The 20127-nt window shown below is 58.7% G+C and overlaps 4 protein-coding genes across 16 annotated transcripts in view; 2 read left to right on the top strand and 2 right to left on the bottom strand.

The window, feature by feature from the left end:
• PITPNM2 (phosphatidylinositol transfer protein membrane associated 2) overlaps positions 1-7416 on the top strand; it is a 126876-nt gene extending 119460 nt beyond the window's left edge. For 7 of the 10 annotated variants that reach the window (XM_074321080.2, XM_074321084.2, XM_074321075.2 and 4 more), the window contains 10 exons: positions 197-361; positions 1086-1247; positions 2038-2186; positions 2552-2668; positions 3004-3120; positions 3231-3379; positions 3452-3601; positions 4032-4215; positions 4298-4426; positions 4515-7416. In XM_074321080.2, the coding sequence (XP_074177181.2) occupies positions 197-361; positions 1086-1247; positions 2038-2186; positions 2552-2668; positions 3004-3120; positions 3231-3379; positions 3452-3601; positions 4032-4215; positions 4298-4426; positions 4515-4838 (1646 nt within the window). In that variant the 3' untranslated portion in view covers positions 4839-7416. The remainder of the gene's footprint in view (positions 1-196; positions 362-1085; positions 1248-2037; positions 2187-2551; positions 2669-3003; positions 3121-3230; positions 3380-3451; positions 3602-4031; positions 4216-4297; positions 4427-4514) is intronic. The other 3 variants (XM_074321082.2, XM_074321083.2, XM_074321085.2) reach the window with 1 other exon arrangement.
• Positions 7417-8018: 602 nt separating this feature from the next.
• On the bottom strand, positions 8019-10307 carry ARL6IP4 (ARF like GTPase 6 interacting protein 4). Of its 2 annotated transcripts, none has more exons than XM_019733902.3 (6): positions 10169-10307; positions 9676-9849; positions 8950-9234; positions 8749-8866; positions 8354-8423; positions 8019-8276 (listed from the first exon to the last, which is right to left on the bottom strand). In XM_019733902.3, the coding sequence occupies exons 2-6, from the start codon at positions 9836-9838 to the stop codon at positions 8220-8222; spliced, it is 693 nt and encodes a 230-aa protein (XP_019589461.1). In that variant the 5' UTR covers positions 9839-9849; positions 10169-10307; the 3' UTR covers positions 8019-8219. The 2 variants fall into 2 exon arrangements, with proteins under 2 accessions (XP_019589461.1, XP_088657172.1); XM_088801046.1 differs by having other exon boundaries at positions 9676-9930; positions 10169-10304.
• Positions 10004-20127, top strand: part of ABCB9 (ATP binding cassette subfamily B member 9) — a 38091-nt gene continuing 27967 nt past the window's right edge. For both annotated transcript variants that reach the window (XM_074321630.2, XM_019733896.3), the window contains exons 1-2: positions 10004-10135; positions 12537-12571. The gene's annotated coding sequence lies outside the window, so the exon portion shown is untranslated. The remainder of the gene's footprint in view (positions 10136-12536; positions 12572-20127) is intronic.
• Positions 11069-16386, bottom strand: OGFOD2 (2-oxoglutarate and iron dependent oxygenase domain containing 2). Of its 2 annotated transcripts, XM_019733901.3 has the most exons (7): positions 15686-16386; positions 15237-15293; positions 14358-14471; positions 14172-14271; positions 12634-12761; positions 12179-12436; positions 11069-12104 (listed from the first exon to the last, which is right to left on the bottom strand). In XM_019733901.3, the coding sequence occupies exons 1-7, from the start codon at positions 15809-15811 to the stop codon at positions 11841-11843; spliced, it is 1047 nt and encodes a 348-aa protein (XP_019589460.2). In that variant the 5' UTR covers positions 15812-16386; the 3' UTR covers positions 11069-11840. The 2 variants fall into 2 exon arrangements, with proteins under 2 accessions (XP_019589460.2, XP_019589459.2); XM_019733900.3 differs by having other exon boundaries at positions 11069-12436; positions 15686-15943.

Genomic DNA, 20127 nt, shown 5'->3' with positions numbered 1-20127 from the left:
GGCTGGTCCTAGCACAATTGGGCACATCCTCACTGCCAACTCTGCTCAGATGCCATGCTCGTCTGCTGCTGGAGGTGTCAGCCTGGCCTGGCACAGCCACCACCCTGGGCCCTCCCTCCCCCTACTCAGGGGCTGGCGGCCCAAGTTGAACAGGGCCTCTCTTACCCCTGGGTCTCTGATCCCTGCCCACCTGCAGCAGATGCACTCCAGACCCACAGCACCGTCTTCCAAGAGCACGCGGCCCCCTCCTCACCCGGCGCGGCCCCCACCACCCGAGGCTTCCGCCGAGCCAGCGAGATCAGCATCGCCAGCCAGGTGTCGGGCATGGCCGAGAGCTACACGGCATCAAGCATTGCCCAAAGTGAGTGCAGTGGTGCCCTTCTGTCATAGCAGGGGACAGTTGGCAATGTCTGGACACAACTGGGGAGGGGGCGCTACTGCCATCTGGTAGGCAGAGACCAGAGATGCTGCCCCACAGCCTGCAGTGCCCAGCATGCCCCAACGGAGAGTGATCGGTCCCACAGGCCCACAGGGGACTCTGGAGGGAAGGAGTATTGGAAGGGCTGGCCCTCTGGGGCCAAGTTCAGCTGGTACAAGGTTGGAGGCATGGTCCCAGAAAGCTGGGAGATGATAGGCCTGCCTGCATGGCAGGGTCCTAGCCCTGGGGGTGGGGTGGGGGCGCAGGGTGCTCCCTGAGGGGCACTGTTTCTGAACAAGTAAGGGAGCTGGACCAGCCAGAGGGGTGGTCTCACTGTGGCCACTCGCCTCTCCTGCCACCCCAGGGGTCAGAAGACCCATGGCTGCCTTCACTCCGTGACTTCTGCCCATCTCAGATGGTTCTCTGCTGCTGGGTGTAGTCCGGGTCACCCCTTCTCATTCCCCCCACCCAGCCTGCTGCCCCTGCCCACATGACCGGTTCTCAGGCTGCCTGTCAGAACGGGCAGTACCGGGGTTGAGGCCGGTGTGGTACCCTCCTGTGCTCCTGTGAGGAGGGCAGTGGGCGCCTGGCTCTCTTCCCAGCTTCCTTCCCGGCCTGTGGTGGCCCCAGCATGGCTGAGGCCTTTCCCGTTGTTCTTGATTCTCAGAGACCTCAGCGCCACTCAGCTACACCCCCAGCGTCAGGCGCCTATCCCTGCTCGCCCTGCCCTCCCCACCCCCCACTACCTCGGGCTCCCGCCCGCAGGCCAGGCGGGCGAACCCCAGTCTGGAGAGGGCCCCCTGCCTCCCCGACTTGAACATCAGAGAAGGTACCGGGCATCACGTGCCCTCTACCCACACTCACCTCCTCCTCTCACTGGGGTCACTCACCGTTTCCAGGCATGTCTCACCTCCAGGTCCTGCTCGCTGGCCACGCTGAGGCCTAACCGGGAGCTAGAAGCTGGGCTGGGAGCACTCAGACATCCAGGGAGGAGGCAGGAATGGCTGGAGTTGGCTGGGGTTTGGGGGCAGGGGGCCAAGGGTCGTGGGTCAGGCAGGCTGCCAGCCGAGGGCAGGAGGCACCATTTTCTGAGCATCTGTGTGGCCACTGGGGAGACACTTTACAAGCCTCATCACTCAGCCCCGCCCGAGTGGGAGCCGAGATTCACACTCAGCCTGTCTGAACTCACCGGGCTCCCAGGTGCTGAGGGGGACAGCAGGCCTTGCCTTGGGGTTCAGGAATTGTAACTCCACCCCCGTGAAGCCTTTCACCACCGTGAGGGGCCAGGAGGGGCCCGGTGAGGGCATGAGGGGACCCAGGGTATGCAATCAGTCACAGGACCAGGGACAGCGAGTCCTGCCTCCAAACCCGCTTGTCTTCTCCCCATCTGACTTCACATCTCGCTGAGGGCCTGTCCTGGGAGTCTGGCTGCTCACCCCCATCCTGGCCTCCTGGCCCTCCTCCTGCTCCCTTCTGTCGCCCAGCCGGGGAGGACACTCGCTTCCACTGCTGCCCTTTTTCCTGGTCGGAGGAGGGTCTCGTCTTTGGGCTGAGCCAGGCCTGAGGGGCCAGGTGACCTGCTGGGGTCCCGGCCCAGTCACAGCCCCTTTTCCCGGCAGTTGCTGCAAAGTGGTGGGGCCAGAAGCGCATTGACTACGCCCTGTACTGCCCGGACGCCCTGACAGCTTTCCCCACGGTGGCCCTGCCTCACCTCTTCCACGCCAGCTACTGGGAGTCAACGGATGTGGTCTCCTTCCTGCTGAGACAGGTACCCAGGGTCCCCCTGCCAGGTACACCCACGCCTCACAGGAAGGTCCCGAGTGACTCCACTGCTGACACAGCCTCATTCCAGAGATGAGGACAGTGGATCCATAAATGAGATCCAGTTGGACCAGAGCAAGCAGGATGGAGGAACCCTTGGGGAAGTAGAGATGGGGTGGATGTATTTGCAGTCAGGGGACAGATGTGGATTTGGGGGGCCCAGAGGGTGAACTGCAGAAGGTTGAAGAGTGCCCCCTAAACCGTCACAGCTTCCTAGTTCCAGCTCCTCCGGAGAGGGCTGCTGGCCTCTCCCTCCCAGGAAAGGAGGGAGGCTTGAGCCTGCCCAATGGCCTGCTTCTGCCCTCCCCCCAGGTCATGAGACACGACAATTCCAGCATCTTGGAGCTGGACGGCAAGGAGGTCTCAGTGTTTACCCCCTCAAAGCCGAGAGAGAAGTGGCAGCGCAAGAGAACCCACGTGAAGCTGCGGGTGAGGGATCCTCTGTGTGTCCAGGCCCATGTCTGTTATCCCATTGAATGCTTACAAGATGACCCATCTTACAGATGAGGAAACTGAGTCGCAGGAAGCATGTTGTCTTATTTAACTCTCAGTCTGTGAGCCTGGAGTTATTACCCCAACTACAGACAGGGAAGTGCAGCCAGGCTTCCTAAGTTCGCCAAGGCCCGTGGCTCAGTGGCCAAGATGGAACTGGCCGTAGTTCATGCTCACTGCACAGGCCCATGCGAGGCTTGAGCTGAGTCCAGGAGACCCCAGCCGCCCCTCCGTCCTCCACCCTGACCCAGCCTCACTTCTCCTCTTCCCAGAACGTGACCGCCAATCACCGGATCAACGATGCACTCGCCAATGAGGATGGCCCACAGGTTTTGGCGGGCCGGTTCATGTACGGGCCCCTGGACATGGTCACACTGACGGGGGAGAAGGTAAGGACACGGGGACGTGACAGGAGCCCTGGCCTCACGGCCCTCTGGTTGGGCTGTGGGAGGGGGCCAGGGACCTGGCCCTCCTGTGACCAGCCTGTGCGGGCTCCCAGGTGGATGTACATATCATGACGCAGCCGCCCTCGGGCGAGTGGCTGTACCTGGACACACTGGTGACCAACAGCAGCGGGCGTGTCTCCTACACCATCCCTGAAACTCACCGCCTGGGGGTGGGCGTCTACCCCGTCAAGATGGTGGTCAGGTATGTGCCTCTGCGGACTCCTCTGGGCAGGTGGGAGGGGCTCTGGTGGGTCCTGATGAGCTGTCCCCCCAGGGGAGACCACACGTTTGCAGACAGCTACATCACCGTGCTGCCCAAGGGCACAGAGTTCGTGGTCTTCAGTATCGATGGCTCCTTTGCTGCCAGTGTGTCCATCATGGGCAGCGACCCCAAAGTGCGGGCCGGGGCCGTGGACGTGGTGCGGTGAGTGGCCCCGAGGGCGCAGTGGGCGGGCCTGGAGGCCAGAGGCTCCTGGAGGCCAGGTGGGGAGGCCCTGGGGTGCCAGAGCAGGGGACACATGGCAGGGACCTTGGGGCTTGAGAAGCTGGCACCACCGCTTACTAGTTGTGTGACCTTCACTTAACCCCTTGATGTTGATGCCTCCATCCCCTCAACTGGGAAGTGGGGTCCTCACAAGACAGTCACACCTGCTGCCGAGCGTGTCTATGGGACTGTGACTTAGGCCGTGGACACCACATAGGGGCCGTTGTTATCGTTGCTACTATTACTGTTGGAGTCTGATCAGAAATACACACTTCAGTGGTCACATGGCAGCTGGGTGGGCAAGGAGACGGGGTGGCCCGGGCAGAGGGACGGGGTGGCCGTGGGACCCAGGCCTGCCCCTCGCTCCCAGGCACTGGCAGGACCTGGGCTACCTCATCATCTACGTGACGGGCCGGCCCGATATGCAGAAGCAGCGGGTGGTGGCGTGGCTGGCCCAGCACAACTTCCCCCACGGCGTGGTGTCCTTCTGCGACGGCCTGGTGCACGACCCACTGCGCCAGAAGGCCAACTTCCTGAAGCTGCTCATCTCCGAGGTGGGTCCCAGTGGGAGGGCCAGGGTGCGGACCGGGTGGCAGGGCCGTGCTGTGCCCATGCCCATGCCGCTCTCGCCCACAGCTGCACCTGCGTGTGCACGCGGCCTACGGCTCCACCAAGGACGTGGCGGTATACAGCGCCATCAGCCTGTCCCCCCTGCAGATCTACATTGTGGGCCGGCCCACCAAGAAGCTGCAGCAGCAGTGCCAGGTGGGTGGGCAGATCGCGGTGGGCGGCACGGGTGGGGGGTGAGCTGGGCCCTGTGACAGCTGCGCCCCTCACTGCCCCTCCCCTGCAGTTCATCACAGACGGCTACGCGGCGCACCTGGCCCAGCTCAAGTACAACCACCGGGCACGGCCGGCCCGCAACACGGCCACCCGCATGGCACTGCGCAAAGGCAGCTTCGGCCTGCCCAGCCAGGGCGACTTCCTGCGCTCCCGGAACCACCTGCTCCGCACCATCTCGGCCCAGCCCAGCGGGCCCAGCCTCCGGCACGAGCGGACGCAGAGCCAGCCTGACGGCGAGCAGCGGGGCCAACGCAGCATGAGCATGGCGGCCGGCTGCTGGGGCCGCACCATGGCTGGCCGGCTCGAGTCAGGGGCAGCCCCGGGCCCCAAGTAGGGCACCCTTAGTGAGGCGCTGTGGTCTCCATGGTGCTAGGCCAGGTGGCCAGCCCGCCAGGGGGCCTGGCCTGGGCACACGCCATCGGCTGGAGACGAGCTGTCCCAGGACCCAGTGGAGGACACCGGCTGTGCCACACACAGCCCTCCCAGCCCTGCATCATGTCCTAGGATCTGAGAGGTTCCCGCCTGTCATGGAAGCTGACAGATGACCAGCCCCAGGATGGGGACCGCATAGCCTGGCCTGGAGGGTATTCCTGGACAATTGCCGCGTGTTGAGCTTGCAGCATCCCGACACCAGGCCTGGGCCCAACATGCCATCTCCCAGCCAGTAGCTCGCCCCTCCCCCAGGTTCCCTCCCACCTGGTAGCAGCTTCTTGTTAACTCGAGTTACTCAACTCTTCAACCTCACTGGTTTTGCACTGATTTTGAGAGTGGAGACCCATTACCATCTCCTGTGACTACAGACTCGTTGACATGCATGAAAAGTCAACTTTTGCTGGATCGATTGCCACGCAGAAGGCTCCAAAGTGGCAAATCCTTGTGCAAGCAGGAAAGGCCATAGCTTAATTTCTGCAGCTCCACCTGGCCCACCAGTGCCATGGCAGCCCTGCACCCCTGCCCATCTGCCCAACCTGGAGCCCAATGAGGCTGTGGGCACATCCCAGGCGGTGAGGCCGGTGAAGGCCCGAGCAGGCTCCCACAAAGCCCTGTCTTGGCCTGGGGGGCCTGGCCAGGCCTGGTTGCCTCCTCCTCCTCGCCTGCCGTCAGTCAAGGCCCCACGCCTCGGGCCATCCTGCGTTTCTACACCTTTCTACTCTGATCTGATTTCTATGAGGTTTTTCTAAATGAGCAATCCTTGGCTGCTTCCTTTTCTTAACTCTTTCAGTACTAAGTGCAGCCCCTCCACATGAAAACACCCAGCACTGTGACGGAGTCCAGCCTGGTTCTGGGTCCTGGTGCCCTGGCCCTGCCCACACACTGGGGTGTGGGCTCCCTGCCTCACCTTACCCGTTAATTCCACTGAATTTCTACTCTGGGGTGGGTAGGGCACACACTTAGGTTTTTTAAATGCCAGTTCCGTTCCGATGCCGAATCTAAGAAGCCACAACTCGCGGCGTTAGCTTAAAGGCAGGCAGCCCTGGCTTCACTTCCTACCTGGTAAGGACCACGCTGTCCTGCACGCTGGGTCTGGGCGTCAGCCCTCCCGCCCCAGAACCGACCTTGATCTCAGCTGTGGCACTTGGCTCCAGGCAGCCCCTCATCCTCTCCTCCACCTTCTTCAAGGCCGGGGGCCTGCCTGGCCTCGGACAGCTGTCGAGTGACCAGGCTCCACGTCCAAGCTGCTGCCAACCTGGATAGGGCCTCGGCCGCACAGGCTGGGCTGGGCAGGCTCACTGGTGGATGTTAACCTCTTCCCGTGTGTAGATATGTACAGCCGAAGGGTCGTGTAAATGTTCTGCCAAAGTGGGTCTTTACAGAACGAAAGCTATTTATTTTGTGCAGAGAAAAACGTCTGAAGGGATGGGACCTTCAGGGTTTATTCCTATTTAAGATGTAGCTTTTTGTTGTTTCAGGCGTTATGTATAAAGCAACAATTATTTTATGGACCAAGTTTTAATGTAACTGTTGCAGTAAAAGTGCAATATCTGACCCCCCTCTGCTCCCCAGCGGGAAATCGCTCGGCCGACAATCACAGCCCCGCTGAGGGGCCCCTGTGGCCAGTGCCTCCTTCTCTGTTGGTCCCATCTCACCCCATCTTGCCTACCGCCTGGATGACTAGCCATCTGGAGAAGCACCTGGAAGTCTCGGGCCTGCCTGCAATAAAGGCTGGGAGGCCTCCTGGCCCGGAAGCCACGCGGCAGTGGGCTCGGCTTCTCCTGGCGCACGGCGCCCCCACAGCTCCACGCTCCCCACCTTCCTGCCCAGCCGCCAGCCATGCCAAGGACAACAGCAATAGTGCCCTGGGCCTCTCCCAGGAGCCATTAGCCATCGATGGTGAGATGGGCAGCCCACCCTCCCTGTGGACATCCCCCAGGTCTGCTTCCTGCTGCCCTTCATTCCTTTGGAACAGTCTCCTCTTGAGGAAGCACCAGTGTTTCGGAAACTAAGAGAGGGAGGGCAGAGTCCTTTAAAAATACCAAAAATGTTTACAGAGTTGGGTGCTGAGCTGCATGGCTCAGGCCTGACCAGTCATTACCAAAGGGTGAGGCAGGCCTTGCCGACTGCCACCCCCACCCAGGCCTGTTAGAATAGAAGCCTTAGTCCAACTCCCACCCCCAAGCCCCAGGACTCAGCCTCTGCCCGCCACCCCCAGATCCGACCACCTGCCTTCTCTTTGATTTCTAAAGAGGGATTCAGCAGAGACCCTAGCCCCTGCCCAGCCCGGGCTGAGCCGCCCATCCACCCGCCACGTCCGTCTTCACGTCTCGGCCCCCTCCTGTCTGTCTGTCTGGGCCATGTGTGAGCCACGTCCTGACTTGCCCCACCCACCATTGCTGTCCCCGCACCATCAGGCCTGAGTGTGCTCTGTATACAGTGTAACTGTCTGTCACGAATTAAAGAAGCAAGAAGACTTCCTTCTGGGTCTCGTTACTGCACCAGCAATCAGAGCCGTGGGGAGGGGTGGAGGCCCGGCCTGGCCTGTGGGGAGGAGGGGCGCTCCTTCCCAGTACACATCGCAGCTGCACTCACAGCAGCACCAAGACACAGGGGCCTTACGCTGTGCTGGCCCCTTCTGGCCCCTTCCTGGGTGTGAGCTTGGCTCAACCTCACAGCACCCAGTGACGTGGGTGCTCTAGTCTCTGCTCTACAGAGGATACAGCTAGTAAGCCGGGCCAGGATTCTCTCCCGGGCCACCTGGCCCCAGCACCAAGACCCTGCACTGTTGTCATCTGCAGACTAAACATGGAAGGGCAGCAGTCCCCCTCCAAGCCTGAAGGAGTCGGGTTTAAGAACCAAGTCTCTGGGTTTGGGACTTGGCTGGGCTGGGGGTCGGGGTCATTCTAGGCGGGCTGATTCGGGGATGAGCGGGACAAAGGTGGCTGATTTGGCCTATGCGCATGACCACCAGGGCACCCCCAGCTCCCCCCCAAAGCTCCTGCCCCCTTGTTTGTCCCCTGGCGGTCCAGGAGCACCCATCCCTCCCCTCAGCACAAAAAGCAACAGAACAGAGGCAGTCTCCAACCAGAGTCCATTTAATACGTGGGAAGGTGCGTTCTTCCAGGAGATGGGGGAGCTGATTAGGACAGTGACCCCTCCTCCACCCCTACACCTGAGAAGAGGCCAGTACACAGAAGAGGCAAGCAGCACCCATCGGGCTTCCTGCTGCCCACCCTGTCATGCCACCGACACTGTCCACGGACCTCAGCTAACGGGGCCCTCAAGGCAGCAGCCCTGCTCGCATCTGGAAGGCCAGGCCATCCCCTCGGGTGGCTTGCTGGTAAGAAGCATACAGGAGGGGACACATCAGAAACAGAGCTGAGGGTGGGCCCTGGGCAAAGGGGCGATACCCACCTTGTTGATCTCCCGGTGTCGCTCCTTGGTTACGATTTCCTCTAAGACCTCGCCGTCTCCTTTAATGAGCCTGGGGGAGGAGAGGGAGACAGGCTGAGCCTCTAATGCAGGAGCAAGAGAACCACAACCACCCAGCAGAGGGGTGCCAGGCCTCAGGACAGGGATAAAGGTGGCCAGGTGGGTTCGGCCATCACGTCAGCCAACAGCGGCTCTTGGAGGACCCTCGTGGCCCTCCCACCCCTGCAGCTGCTTGCTCTAGGCAATGGGGAGGAACTACCTGAGAAGTCCCATCGACAAGTGACTACTTTTCTCGCCAGCCCTGGCCCTCCTGGAGCAGCAGCCACCGCCCCTCCTGAGTGCAAGGCTGGGGCCGGGCTTCAGCAAGCACTGCCCACCTGGTCCGTCCTGTCTCTGGGTCCACCACCTTGCGGATGACGCTCTGCCGAGCATCCCACTCCTCCTTGGTCATGGGCTTCATGGCCTGGATGCGGGACTTCTGCTCGTCCGTCAGGACTGGAAGGAGAGATGGCAGGGAGGGGGTGGGCAGGCCTCAGCGAGGGGACCCTCCCGGGCCTGCACACCCAGCAGCACACTACCTGGGCCGTCCTCTTCCTCCTCAGCTGATCTGTGCCACTGGTCCAGCGAGGGTCCTGGCAGAGCCTCAGGTGGCTGCACCTTCGTCTTGTCCTTGCTTTTCTTCTTCAGCTTCCTCTTCCTTTTCTTCTTCTTCTTCCTCTTCTTGTCCTTGTGCTTCCCCCGCTTCTTCCGGCCATCACTGGAGGAAGAGGAGGACGAGGAGGAGGAAGAGGAGCTAGAAGAACTGGAAGAAGAGGAGGAGGGGCTGGACCGTGGTCTCCTCCGGGCCTTGTGTTTGCTTCTCTCTGTGATGCAGGGAGAAGGTGCGGCTGGAAGGCCAGGAGGGGAAGGACACCTTCCTTCCCCTGCTCTGGCCTGTGTAAGCTCAAGCCTACGACAGAGGGGTGAGGCTTCCTGGCACGGATCAGCACTCTATGGAGAGGCACTTTTTGGGCTCCGCGTAGTTACTGTCTGACCTGCAGCATGGCGGCCAGACCCCACAGCCCAGGCCCAGATGCACAGAGAGCATCATGAAATGCTCCCATTAAGCGACCCACACTCCGTGGGCCGGCCGGCCCTGGATTCTGGGTTCTTCCATCCAGACACCCACGTCCTGCGCTCTGCACCGCTCTGCTACTGCGCACTGCGATTCCCCCCGGCCGGCCCCAGGAAGCCCGCCCGGCTGCCTGCAGTTTGTTCCTTCCATCAAGTTCCCGCACCCCTTTCCCATTCTTTCCGGTCCTCACCCTCTGCCCCAGAGGACGTGGCGCTGGCCTTGCGGCCATGGGATCTAGAAGCGGAGCAGCTCCTCGGAGCATCCTTACTGCTCTTCCTCCTTTTCTTTTCCGACTCTCGCCCCCGGGACCGGCTGCGACTCCTCGAGTGCTTGCGAGAGCCGACGTGAGCCATAGTGTTGTGGGCTGGGGACGGGGAGGCGCTAACACTGAGGCTCTCGGGGTGGGCCCTCAGGCTGCGGTCCAAGGTCCTCGGGGTCCCAGTACCTATCCCCACCCCGGGGCAGGGGTATGAGGGACTCCGCCGCAACCTCACGATTCTCACCCACTCCCACTCCTGGGGACCCCGGGTTTCCGCCGATTCCCCGCTCGTGCGCTGCGGCCCCTTTAAGAACCCGCCCCCGCTGGGGCGCTCCACGCCTGCGCACGCGGCTCCGGCTCCCTAGGACCCACCGCGATCCCCAGCTGCCAGGTACGTTCTGGATCCCTTCCCGTGCGCTCCTACCCTCTACCCCCGCGCCCTCTGCGGCCTCGCTGCCTTAAGGAAGGTCCCGCCGGGCTACTCCGTTCTCTCCTCAACCGCCCACAGGGCCAGTGCACCCGCCCCGCACTAGTCCTTCACGTGAGGAAGCGGCTGCGAGGTGACTTCCGGCGCGGGGCGGGGCTTGGGAAGGCTGTCCGGCTGCGAAGTGGGGCGCTGCTGCCCTGAGTTCTGAAGCCCCTGGTTCCGTCTCTGGGGCAACCCAAGAAACAGCCTGGCGCGCCCACCTCCGGAAGAGGCAAGCTGGGGATACAGGTTCTGCCTCCAGTCCGGTGCGAGGCCGTGCCTGCGCCCGCAGCTCCTGGCCGGGACGTGCTCTCCAGCCTGGTGCCAGTCCCAGAGCTCGCAGGCCCTTTGCCCCAGTTGTGCCCTCTCCCAAGATTGCTCTTCCAGCGCGCGCAGCGTCCTTCACGTCCCAGGAAAGGCGACCCTGTTGCGCGCCGTTTTCCACCCTGGGCGGTCTGCAGACCTGTCCAGCCCATAAGGCCCTGAGGCCCAGGGCTAAGAAGCCGTGGTCTTTCCAACGTCCCCACCCAGTAATACGGAGGTCTCAAACTCAGCAGTCCATAAGGGGCCAGAGATATCATGGCAATGAATGAGGGAGGAAGTCCCATGAGGGACTGCACCACAGGTCTGTTTAGACTGGGCCGCTGAGACTGCTCCAGCTGATTCCTGCAATGTGGGGATGGCGCCTGCTAAGTTTCCAGACATTTCCACCTCCCAGGGAAGCCAGAACTCGTGATTTCAATATGGAAATCCCAGGTTTTCCAATGTGTAACCAACCCAGTGTGCACAGCTGCACTCCTCACCCAAGTTTGGGACCAAGTTGCAAACTCTTCAGTAATAATAGCAGCAAACTCAGAGGGCTGTTATAAAGCACTTTATGTATCACTTCAGTCTCACAGCAGCTCTAGGACACAGGTACTTTCCAGATGAGGAAACTGAGGCATAAAGGGGTCAAGTGGCTTAGCCACAGTCACGGAGCTGGAAGTGGCAGAATCAGAATTGAACCCAGGCAGTCTGCTCCCGAGTACCTGCTCCTAACCCCTCTGCAGTAACCCCTCAACACCATCTACAAGGTGCTACTGGTCACCCACCCAAGTCCCCTTTATAGACAGAGGCATGCATCCCTGGCTGTGATGTCCACTGCTGACAGCTCACACCTGGACGTTTCTCTGGAAGATTCCCTTGGCCACTGGTAGCCACTTGTCCTGGAGATGCTGTCTGGGAAGTTATTCGTACTCCCACCCCCACACACACCCTGAAGCCAATACCTGATGCTGGAGGCAAACTGGTAGATTCATGCTCCAGAGTTCCCGTGGGACTGGCCTGAGTTGAAACGCCATCTAAACCCACATCTTGGTCCAGCTCTTTCCTGCCCTGTCCTGCTTCCCTGACTCCCTTCTGCTGAGGGTATTACTCGATAAACCCCTTGCACAGGACTCCCCATCAGGTTCTGATTCTAATAAACCTGACCTAAGCCAGCCAGATTACTGAAAGAATGACCCAGAAGCCTGCTTGTCCTTTTGAAACAAGAAGTGTCAAGGGCTGCAGGGAGTTTATTTCTGCCCCACCCGACCTAAGGTGGCAGAGCCCTCTGCTGTCGTGCCAGCCCCCACACAGGTCCCAAGCAGGCTCAAGTCAGCACACACACATCCACTGTGGGTGGCTCCTCTCGGGTGAAGCCGTCGCCAAAGCCCTCATCGTCCACCAGGTCAGGCTTGCGGCCGCACATGGGGCAGAGGTGGTTGCGCACAGCAGAGGCCCGGAGCCAGACGACGAGATTCCAGCGCTCGCCAGTGCCCAGGGGCCGGGCCCCATGCAGCTGGCCACCCCGGTGCAGGATGCCCTGGCCCACCACATGCTCCACCTCCAGGGGCTTGGCCAGGGCTGAAGGTGCCTGCAGACAGTTGGACTCAGGCCTGGGCACTCCCGGCTGCACCAGGCCCTGCCCCATGGCTCACACACACTAACCTGGAAGAGGCCCCCAAAGTATAGGGCGCCCCCTGTGAAGGTCTTGCCCAGGGCCACGTTGATGGTCAGCTCAGCATTGTCGAAGTGGCAGCCCAGCTCGCGGTCCTGGCCTGGTGCATACTTGACCACGAAGGCACGGTGGCTGTCGAGCCCGCCACCGCCACAGTCTGGGTACAGCAGGGCCATCAGCGGCTGCAGGAAGCGCTCCCGCAGCGGTGTCACCAGCGGCTCATCCAGACCCAGCTCATGTAGCAGCACCTGGGAGGGGGACCGCCGGGGGTCGGCAGGGACACTGATAGGGCCTCACCCTGGGACATGTTGAACTTTCTAACAATCCTTCCGTGATCTCATTTTGCAGACGGAGAGGCCACACAGCTCGGTGGAGCACTGCAGGTAAGTCTCCCCAGACCCAAGGTCCCCTGCCTCCTGGGTTCACCAGGCGGAGCCTCACGCACCCCATAGTTGTTCATGGTGTTGGGTCTCCCCTTGGGCATGTCCGACTGCTCGAAGTGTTCCAGCTCCTCCAGCAGGGCCTGGCAGAACGGCGGCGTAAACACCGGCAGTCGATAGATCCGCTGCTCCTCTGCAGGGAACAGACAGTCTTGTCGGCCGGGAGCTCTGGTGTGGGTTTCAGTCTCCTCATGAGTTGTGTGAGCTTGGGCATGTCTTTTCCTTTCCCCCAGTCTCAGTTTCCTCACCTGTACAATGGGGGTAATGCAGGCACTCCCTTCTTGGGGCTGTTGGTGAGGATCTAATGATGTACCATGTGTGCAGCAGGGGAGGGCTATTCTCGGACCCCCCCACATTATCCCTGGGGCCTCTCACGGGTGCCCACAGGCCTAGCCTCCAGACTCAGACATGAGTCCTACTGAGGCCCAGAGGTGGGAAGGGGTTAGCTCAAGGACACCCAGCAGACCAGCTATGGAGCCAAGCCAGCACCACAGAGCCAGCCTCGGCCTCTCTCTGTACCCTCCCCACCCCCCCGAGCCACCAAAGTCTGCACCCCAACTCAGATATCTCTTGGAGCCTCTGTTTTCCACACAGGAATGCTGAGAGGCTGCTCTTTCTTGCAGGGACCTGGTGGGGCAAGGTCAGGCTCAGAATGGAAACGGGGACATTTCTTGGCAGATGCACCATTGCCCCCAGGGTGCAGGGCTCGTGCCCCCACACGCACCTTTGGCCAACTCATAGCCAAGGCCCAGCCCCCACCCAGCCTCTGTACAAGCTCAACTGTTGGGGAATGGAAGGCAATGCGGGGCTCCCCTGAAGCTAGGAGCGGGGTTTCGTTCCACATTCCACCCTTTGCTCCCAACAGGGTGCAGGTTCCCTATGGGGAGCAGCTTTTATATCTGTCTCCCCACAGTATGCCCCAGACCGGGAATAACAGTAATTGTAAGACTAGAAAACACTTACTATGCCCCCAGCCCTCCCGGGGCATTGCCTCTCACTTGACCATCACAACTTTCAAGATGGGTGGTATCATCACTCCCATTTCACAGATGAGGAAACAGGGTTTAGCCAGCAGGAGACCCAGGCAGGACATCAGGGCAGGTGAAGAGCATTCTGGAGTGGGGTGTGGCTGTGTGCCTCTGCTCAGGGCCATGGCAGCTGTCTGGCAGCCCCTCTCCCACAGCTTTAGGTCGTAGCAGCTTCAAGAAACTTCACTCTTGCCCAATCCTTCAGGTCTAGGGACGGGAGCTGCTCCCCACTATTGCCAGCCTGGGGGGCCGTTCACCATCCCTTGCTGATCCCTTAACCAGCCTATACCTGCCTCAGTTGTCCTCGTTAAGCAATTCAGTCACCCCTAGCTGGCTCATGCGTGGTACAAGGCACTAAATAACTACCTGTTGGGCGAGTGAGTGAATGAATGCAGATGCCCTGCTCCTGTACTCTATAACTCCTGATGGTTTGCTTTTGGAGGCAGACAGGATGGGCAGAGGAACCCCAGTCTCCCACCCTCTAGTCCTGTCAGGTGACGGAGCCCAGACCTCACCTGACACTGTCTCCAGCCGCTGGAGCAGGCCCTCGAGGTCTGCGCCCGGCAATGTGCTGTACTCGGCCGCAGCCAGAAACTCGGGGGCCAGAGCCACATCCTAGGGTCAGAACACACAAGCTGTGGGACAGGCAGGCCCCCCACCTGGATGCCTCCTCCTCCCAGTAACCTGCCCCTGCCGGGTACCTGCAGCGGGTTGTAGATTTCCAGCCTCGCCGGGCGGTAAGAGTTAGCGATGAGGGCCTTCCGGGCAGCTGACTCCGGCCCCAGCCGTTGCCGCCGCTCCACCTCCTGCTCAAGCTGGGGTGGCACAGGGCCCACTTACCAGGACAGGGCCTCTCCCCAAATCCCCAAAGCCATTGTACAGATGAGGAAACAGGTCAGGAAGGCCAGAGCAAGGCCCAGACTGGGAGCCAAGTCTCCCTAGAGTCCTGACTCGGGCAGGGTCGACTGCAGGTGCCAAGCTGTGAGCTGAAGGGAACTCCTTCCAGAAGGGGGTCCATCCCACTCTGGGTTGCACCTGCCTGAGCGTGGCTGGGAGGAGAGCACTTAGATGCACCTCAGCCAGCTGGGCACACTCAGCGAGGGGAACAGAGTCCCAGCCAAATCTTGTGTTCCAGAGGCTATAGAGGGCTCTCCTGGGAAGCTTCCCACCACTCACCCCCAGGTGAGGGACGAAGGGGAGCCCGGCAGCCCTGGTGCCAGCCTAACCTGGTGCCAGTCGGGGTTGGGATAGCCAGGAGCTTGGCAGCCCTGGGAGGGACCTCAGTCCCAGCTGCTGTGAAACCCTGGGCAAGTGACTCCCCTCTTTGAGCCCAAGTTTCTCGTCTCAGAAGGGCATGAAGTGGACAACTTGGCATGTTCCTCTTTCTCTTTTTCTGGTGTCAGGACCCAGGTGCTGCGGTGAGTGGGGACAGGAAGGGACAAAGGAAGATTTAAGGAGCGCCGCAGGGATCGGGGACTGGCAGGTCTGAGGCTGGGAGAGCCCTCAAACTGCTGACACCAATCTGAAACGGAAGGTCTAAGCTGGGTGTGAAGGGGGTAGTGGAGGGTAGGAAGTGTTACCTCTTCTAACAGCTGCTCAAAGTCCTTGGGGCTGACGCAGCCTCGGCTGCGCAGGACCTGGGAGTAAACAGATCAGTGAGCACGACTGTGTGATCCTGGGCAAGTCACTTAACATCTCAGCCTCAGTTTCCCCTCCTAAAATGGAGATGAGAGCCCCGACCTCACAGGATCGTTGAGGATGAAATGCGATAAGCGCGTTAAGCAGAGCCAGGCCCTGTCCTAAGCACTTTACATATGTTAGTTCATTCATTTCTCACGACAACCCCACTAAGGAGATAGTTATCCCCGTTTAAGGTGAGAAAACCGAGGCACCGAGACGTGAAGTCATTCTTGTTGCCAGATGGAAGCACGCGGGGCGCGCCACGGGCAAAGCAAATGACCCCGGGACAAAAGTCCCTCCCCCACCACTGCTCCGCTCACTGCCCCGCAGAGCCGCCGAGGCCACTCACCGGGCCATAGTCCTGGCGCAGCTGCTGCTCTCCCCGGAAGCGCACGTGCAGCCCGTAGCGCGCCACGTACAAGTTTTCGGAGCAGAAACAAGCGCAGCGGAAAAAGCGCCGCGGGGCCGTCGCCATGGTGAAGAGGCGCGCGCGGCCCGGCGGATTCCGTAGGAGCACTTCCGGGTACGCCCCTCTCTAACGGATTGTGGCGGTGTGGGGAGGAACGAACAAACAAAAACAAACCTGCGGCCAAGGGGCCGCTCTCAATTTCCAAGCGCAGAAAAGAACGGAGACTCCGCCCCAGTAAACGGTCTGCGGTCCAGAAAAACGCTCCGGGGCCGGGGTGGGGCCTTCTCGTTCCGCCGCGCAGTGTCCCCACCCACGAGGCGGAAATTAATCGCCCCACTTTATAGATAGGTGAACTGACAGTCACACCTTCACGGGACATGAAGAGTCAGGGGCTCGGAACCCCAAGACTTTTCCCCGCCTCCCTTTTCTGCTCAGTTTTTGAAGAACCAGGCAGCCCCACGAGGACAGTTAAAGGCGCTCTGCGATCCTATCTCGTTTCCTCCAACTGCTATGCACCATCCAGTTCTGTGCGCCTGAGCTTGCATATAGCATTTTTCCCAGGTCCCTGCTCCACTCGCCGGTTGCCACCGCCGCGGTCTCAGGATTTGCTGATTGCCCCGTGAGTGTCTCCGCGAAAACTCTCCGTCCGACGTGACTTCCGGTGGTGCTCCCGATGCATTCGAGTGTGGGCGGGGAATGGGCGTGGTCTTCCGTGGCCACACCTCCATGCGTTGGTTCGGGTTCTGCCAGCCGCAGTGTGAGATGAGAATCTCTTGTAGAGCGTGCGTCGCAACCTCTGGGGGAGCTATCACAAACCCTGCCTCTGGGACCTCATCACGGTCCGCCATGCACCCCGCAGGCCCAGGTCTGTAGAGCTCGGTGCAGAAGCATAGAAGGCAACCGTATTACTGAGATGGGAAAAGTAAGGCGTGGAGCAGGGGAGGAAGTCGTGTCCCCTAGACCTGCCCCCTGCCCTAGAGTTCTCTCCATAGCTCAGCATGCGAGGAAGACTCTGGGGTCTCAAGACTCCAGCCCTTACTCCACATAAACAGGTGCCTGACTACAAATGACAGCTGTTGACCAAGCCTCCTCTCTACTGGACCTGTGCATCTGTCACCTGGCCTCCTTATCTCCTTACGTCCCTACAGCACAGCTTTAAGCTACGTACTGTTACATCACCATGTTATAGAGAGGAAGCAGGTTCAGAAGTGCAGTAAACTGCCCCCGCCCCGTCACTCTCCAGTAAGGGACAAATACAGGGTTTGAACCCAGTAGTCAGACCTCTGAGTTCCCAGTTCACAACAGGGGTTCAGTGGTGAGGGTGAGACTATGAGGGAATTTGACTTTTCTGTTTGTACTTGTTACATGTATGCAAGTCGTCCTACACAGACACACACCAACACTCGTGCACACACGTGTACTCCAGCACATACTTAGATGCTAACATTTACATACAACCACACATGCCATCAACACATCTCCACATACACACCCTCAGTCATGCACATAAAGTCACGGTTGCACAGATATTTGCACACCCAGTATCACTCACACTCATGCACACCCTCACACACGTACTCACCCACCGTCACATCCCACACATGGTCACACCTGTTCACACTCACGTAAGCAGCACAGCCCTGTTCCTTTCTTCTCCATGGCAACTTGAGCTGGGAGGCCCACACAATGGGCCCCACGGCCCAGAAGGGAGATGAGAGACCTTCACATTCCACGGTACCGTGCCAGGACGTCCTCCCCAGCTGTCTCCAGCAGCACATTTATGGGGGTCCACGGCTCCGGCTATCAAAGTCTCGCCACCTCTCCCCAGTGCCTTGGGGGTCCGGGAGTGGGCCCCTGCTCTCTGGGCGAAGCCTACACCAACAGCCTGATTGCTTTTCACACTGACTGGGCAGGGCTGTCAGACCTCCTGAGCGTGTATGTCTATGAGTGTGTGAGTGTGTCTATGAGTGTGTGATGTGTGCATGTGAAAGTGTGTTTTGAGTGACAGACAAGGTACCTACCATTCTGAAGCTTTCAGTCAAGTGGCGGAGAGACAGGAGCAAGGAAAGAAACAATTACATGATCAAGTCATTTTTATTCAGTTGAAGGTGCTATGAGATAAAGTGGATGATGGGATGGCAGGTGCCTGGAGGTGTCCTCTTTCGACATGACAGGGAGTTCCTCCAAAGAGTGACATTTCAGCTGAGCCCTAACTGCTGCAGCAAGATCTGGCAGGAAAGAGTTGTAGGCAAGGAAACTGAAAGTGCAGAGGCTCTGCGATGGGCAACACAGATGAGAGGGTGAGCCATAGGGAACGGGGCCTGGTGGTATTAGAGCCAAATCACTGGGCATGGGAGGCCACAGTTAACATTTTGGATTCTACCCTCTGTGCCCAGGGAAGCTGTTTAGTCCTCACAACAAACTCTATGATGTAAGAACTATCCTGATGTTACAAATGAGGGTCAGAGAGGTTGAATGATCCACCTAAGGTTGCACAGCTTGTAAACGATGGAGTCTGGAGTGGAACCCAAATCTGCCTCTGCTTGCTTGTTCATAAAGTTACAGGCAGATCTCCATGGGTGCCCCCTCCTGACTCAGGCATGAAATCAAGGTCACTAGGACATGGGGACCCTGGGCCCAGCCTTATAAAAGCTACCAGGCTTCCTTAAGGAGAAGACTGGCCCAGAGCTGTGTGGCCTGAGAAGGTGTTTCAAGTTTCATGGGCCTCTTGATTGCCCAGCGATAGTGAAGGGCCCTGCTATCCAGGAAAAGATCTATTTCCCCAGCTCGATGTTCAGTACCCCGTTAACTGCCAATCTCCCCCAGGAGGCCCAGGGCCGGCCGGCTCCCCAGCCTGCCACTGTGCAGGCATCGCTCGTGTAGCCTCTGCCCAGCTCACCCGCTCAGGTTTCTCCCGTTACAGCAGTTTGCAAGATGAGCATGTTCTGCTTGTCAACCTAGACTGGCCTTCCCCATGCCCCCCCCCGCCTCCTTGGAGACAGTGTCCCCGCTGCCACCCTGCCCAGCTTGGGCTCAGTCACCAAAGAGAACAGCAGCGAGAAGAATATTAATAGTAAGCACAAATCAATGTGACTGCCAGCCAGAAGTGACGTATTTTTGTTGGTTTCATGAGGTATTTCCATTATCTCTATTTTACAGATGAGGAAACTGAGGCTCCCGTAAAGTTCAGGGGCCTGTCCAGGGTCATAAACCTAGTGAGAATTAAAGCACCCATTCTTCTGTCTGGTTCCAGAGAACCGAGTGTGTGTGTGTGTGTGTCTGTGTGTGTGTGTGTGTGTGTGTGTGTGTGTATGTATGTGTATACTCATGTATGTGTATATATCACATTCCTTTGAATTAACGTGGAACACCCATACCAAAAGGGTACAAATCATAAGTGTACAGCTTGGTGAATTTTCACAAACTAGACACCCATGTAACCAGCACCCAGATCCAAAACAGAGCATTCCAGCCTCTCGGTCACTACGCATCTCCCAAGGGTCCTAAAAGCAAAGACCCCTCTTGCCTGTTCTTGACTTTGATACAAATAAAATCACATAGTATTACTACTTTGTGTACTACTTTGTATCTCTTTCACGCAGCAGTGAACACTATGTTGTTGAGATTTATCTGTGGTGTGTGTAGCAGCAGGTGGTTCTTTTTCCTGGCTGCATAGTCTTCCACTGGGGGACCATTCCAGCCATTCCGCAGTTGATGGCGTTTGCATTGTTTCCGGTTTGGAGATGTCATGAATGAAGCTGCTATGAGCATTCTGCTCTCTTATTTTTTATAGCAGTAAAATATACGTAATATAAAATTTACCATTTTAACCAATTTTTAGTATACCTCATTTCTTAGAGCAGTTTTATGTTCACAGGAAAATTGAGCTGAAAGTGCAGAGATGTCCCATACACTCCCTGCCCCCCCCCACACACACAGAGCCTCCCCCACTGACAACATCCCAGTATCAGAGTGAGACATTTGTAACAATCAGTGAAATCACATGGACACTTTGTTATCACCCAAAGTCTATAGTTCACCATAGTTTAGGGTTCACTTTTGGTGCTGTCCATCCTGGGGTCTTTGACAATGTACAATGACATGTAACCACCACTGCAGTAGCATACAGAATAGTTTCACTCCCTAAAAATCCTCTGTGATCTGTCTATTCTTCCCCCCTCCTCCCTAACCCCTTGTAACCACTGATCTTTTTATGCCTATGTCTCCATAGTATGTAGCCATTTCAGGCTGGCTTCTTGCACTTGGTTAAAAGCATTTTAGGTTCCTCCATGTCTTTTCATGGCTTGATACTCGTTTCTTTTCATGGCTTGATACTCGTTTCCTTTCAACACTGAATAATATTGCATTTTCTGTGGACATAA

This window comes from Rhinolophus sinicus, chromosome 9 (genome assembly GCF_057876585.1).
Source record: "Rhinolophus sinicus isolate RSI-liver-muscle chromosome 9, RSI-T2T, whole genome shotgun sequence".
NCBI lineage: Eukaryota > Metazoa > Chordata > Mammalia > Chiroptera > Rhinolophidae > Rhinolophus > Rhinolophus sinicus.
This window is presented reverse-complemented; position numbering and strand designations above follow the sequence as displayed.

What these genes read in the sequence shown, in the direction of transcription:
- ARL6IP4 (XM_019733902.3), bottom strand. Translation starts at nt 9,838, where the DNA reads ATGGCTCACGTCGGCTCTCGCAAGCACTCGAGGAGTCGCAGCCGGTCC. An exon ending in GGAGGAAGAGGACGGCCCAG is followed by an intron (nt 8,867 to 8,949) that starts GTAGTGTGCTGC and finishes CTCTCCTTCCAG; the next exon opens with TCCTGACGGACGAGCAGAAG. An exon ending in CCAGAGACAGGACGGACCAG is followed by an intron (nt 8,424 to 8,748) that starts GTGGGCAGTGCT and finishes CTCCTCCCCCAG; the next exon opens with GCTCATTAAAGGAGACGGCG.
- OGFOD2 (XM_019733900.3), bottom strand. Translation starts at nt 15,811, where the DNA reads ATGGCGACGGCCCCGCGGCGCTTTTTCCGCTGCGCTTGTTTCTGCTCC. An exon ending in TTGAGCAGCTGTTAGAAGAG is followed by an intron (nt 14,472 to 15,236) that starts GTAACACTTCCT and finishes GTGCCACCCCAG; the next exon opens with CTTGAGCAGGAGGTGGAGCG. An exon ending in ACACCATGAACAACTATGGG is followed by an intron (nt 12,437 to 12,633) that starts GTGCGTGAGGCT and finishes TCCCCCTCCCAG; the next exon opens with GTGCTGCTACATGAGCTGGG.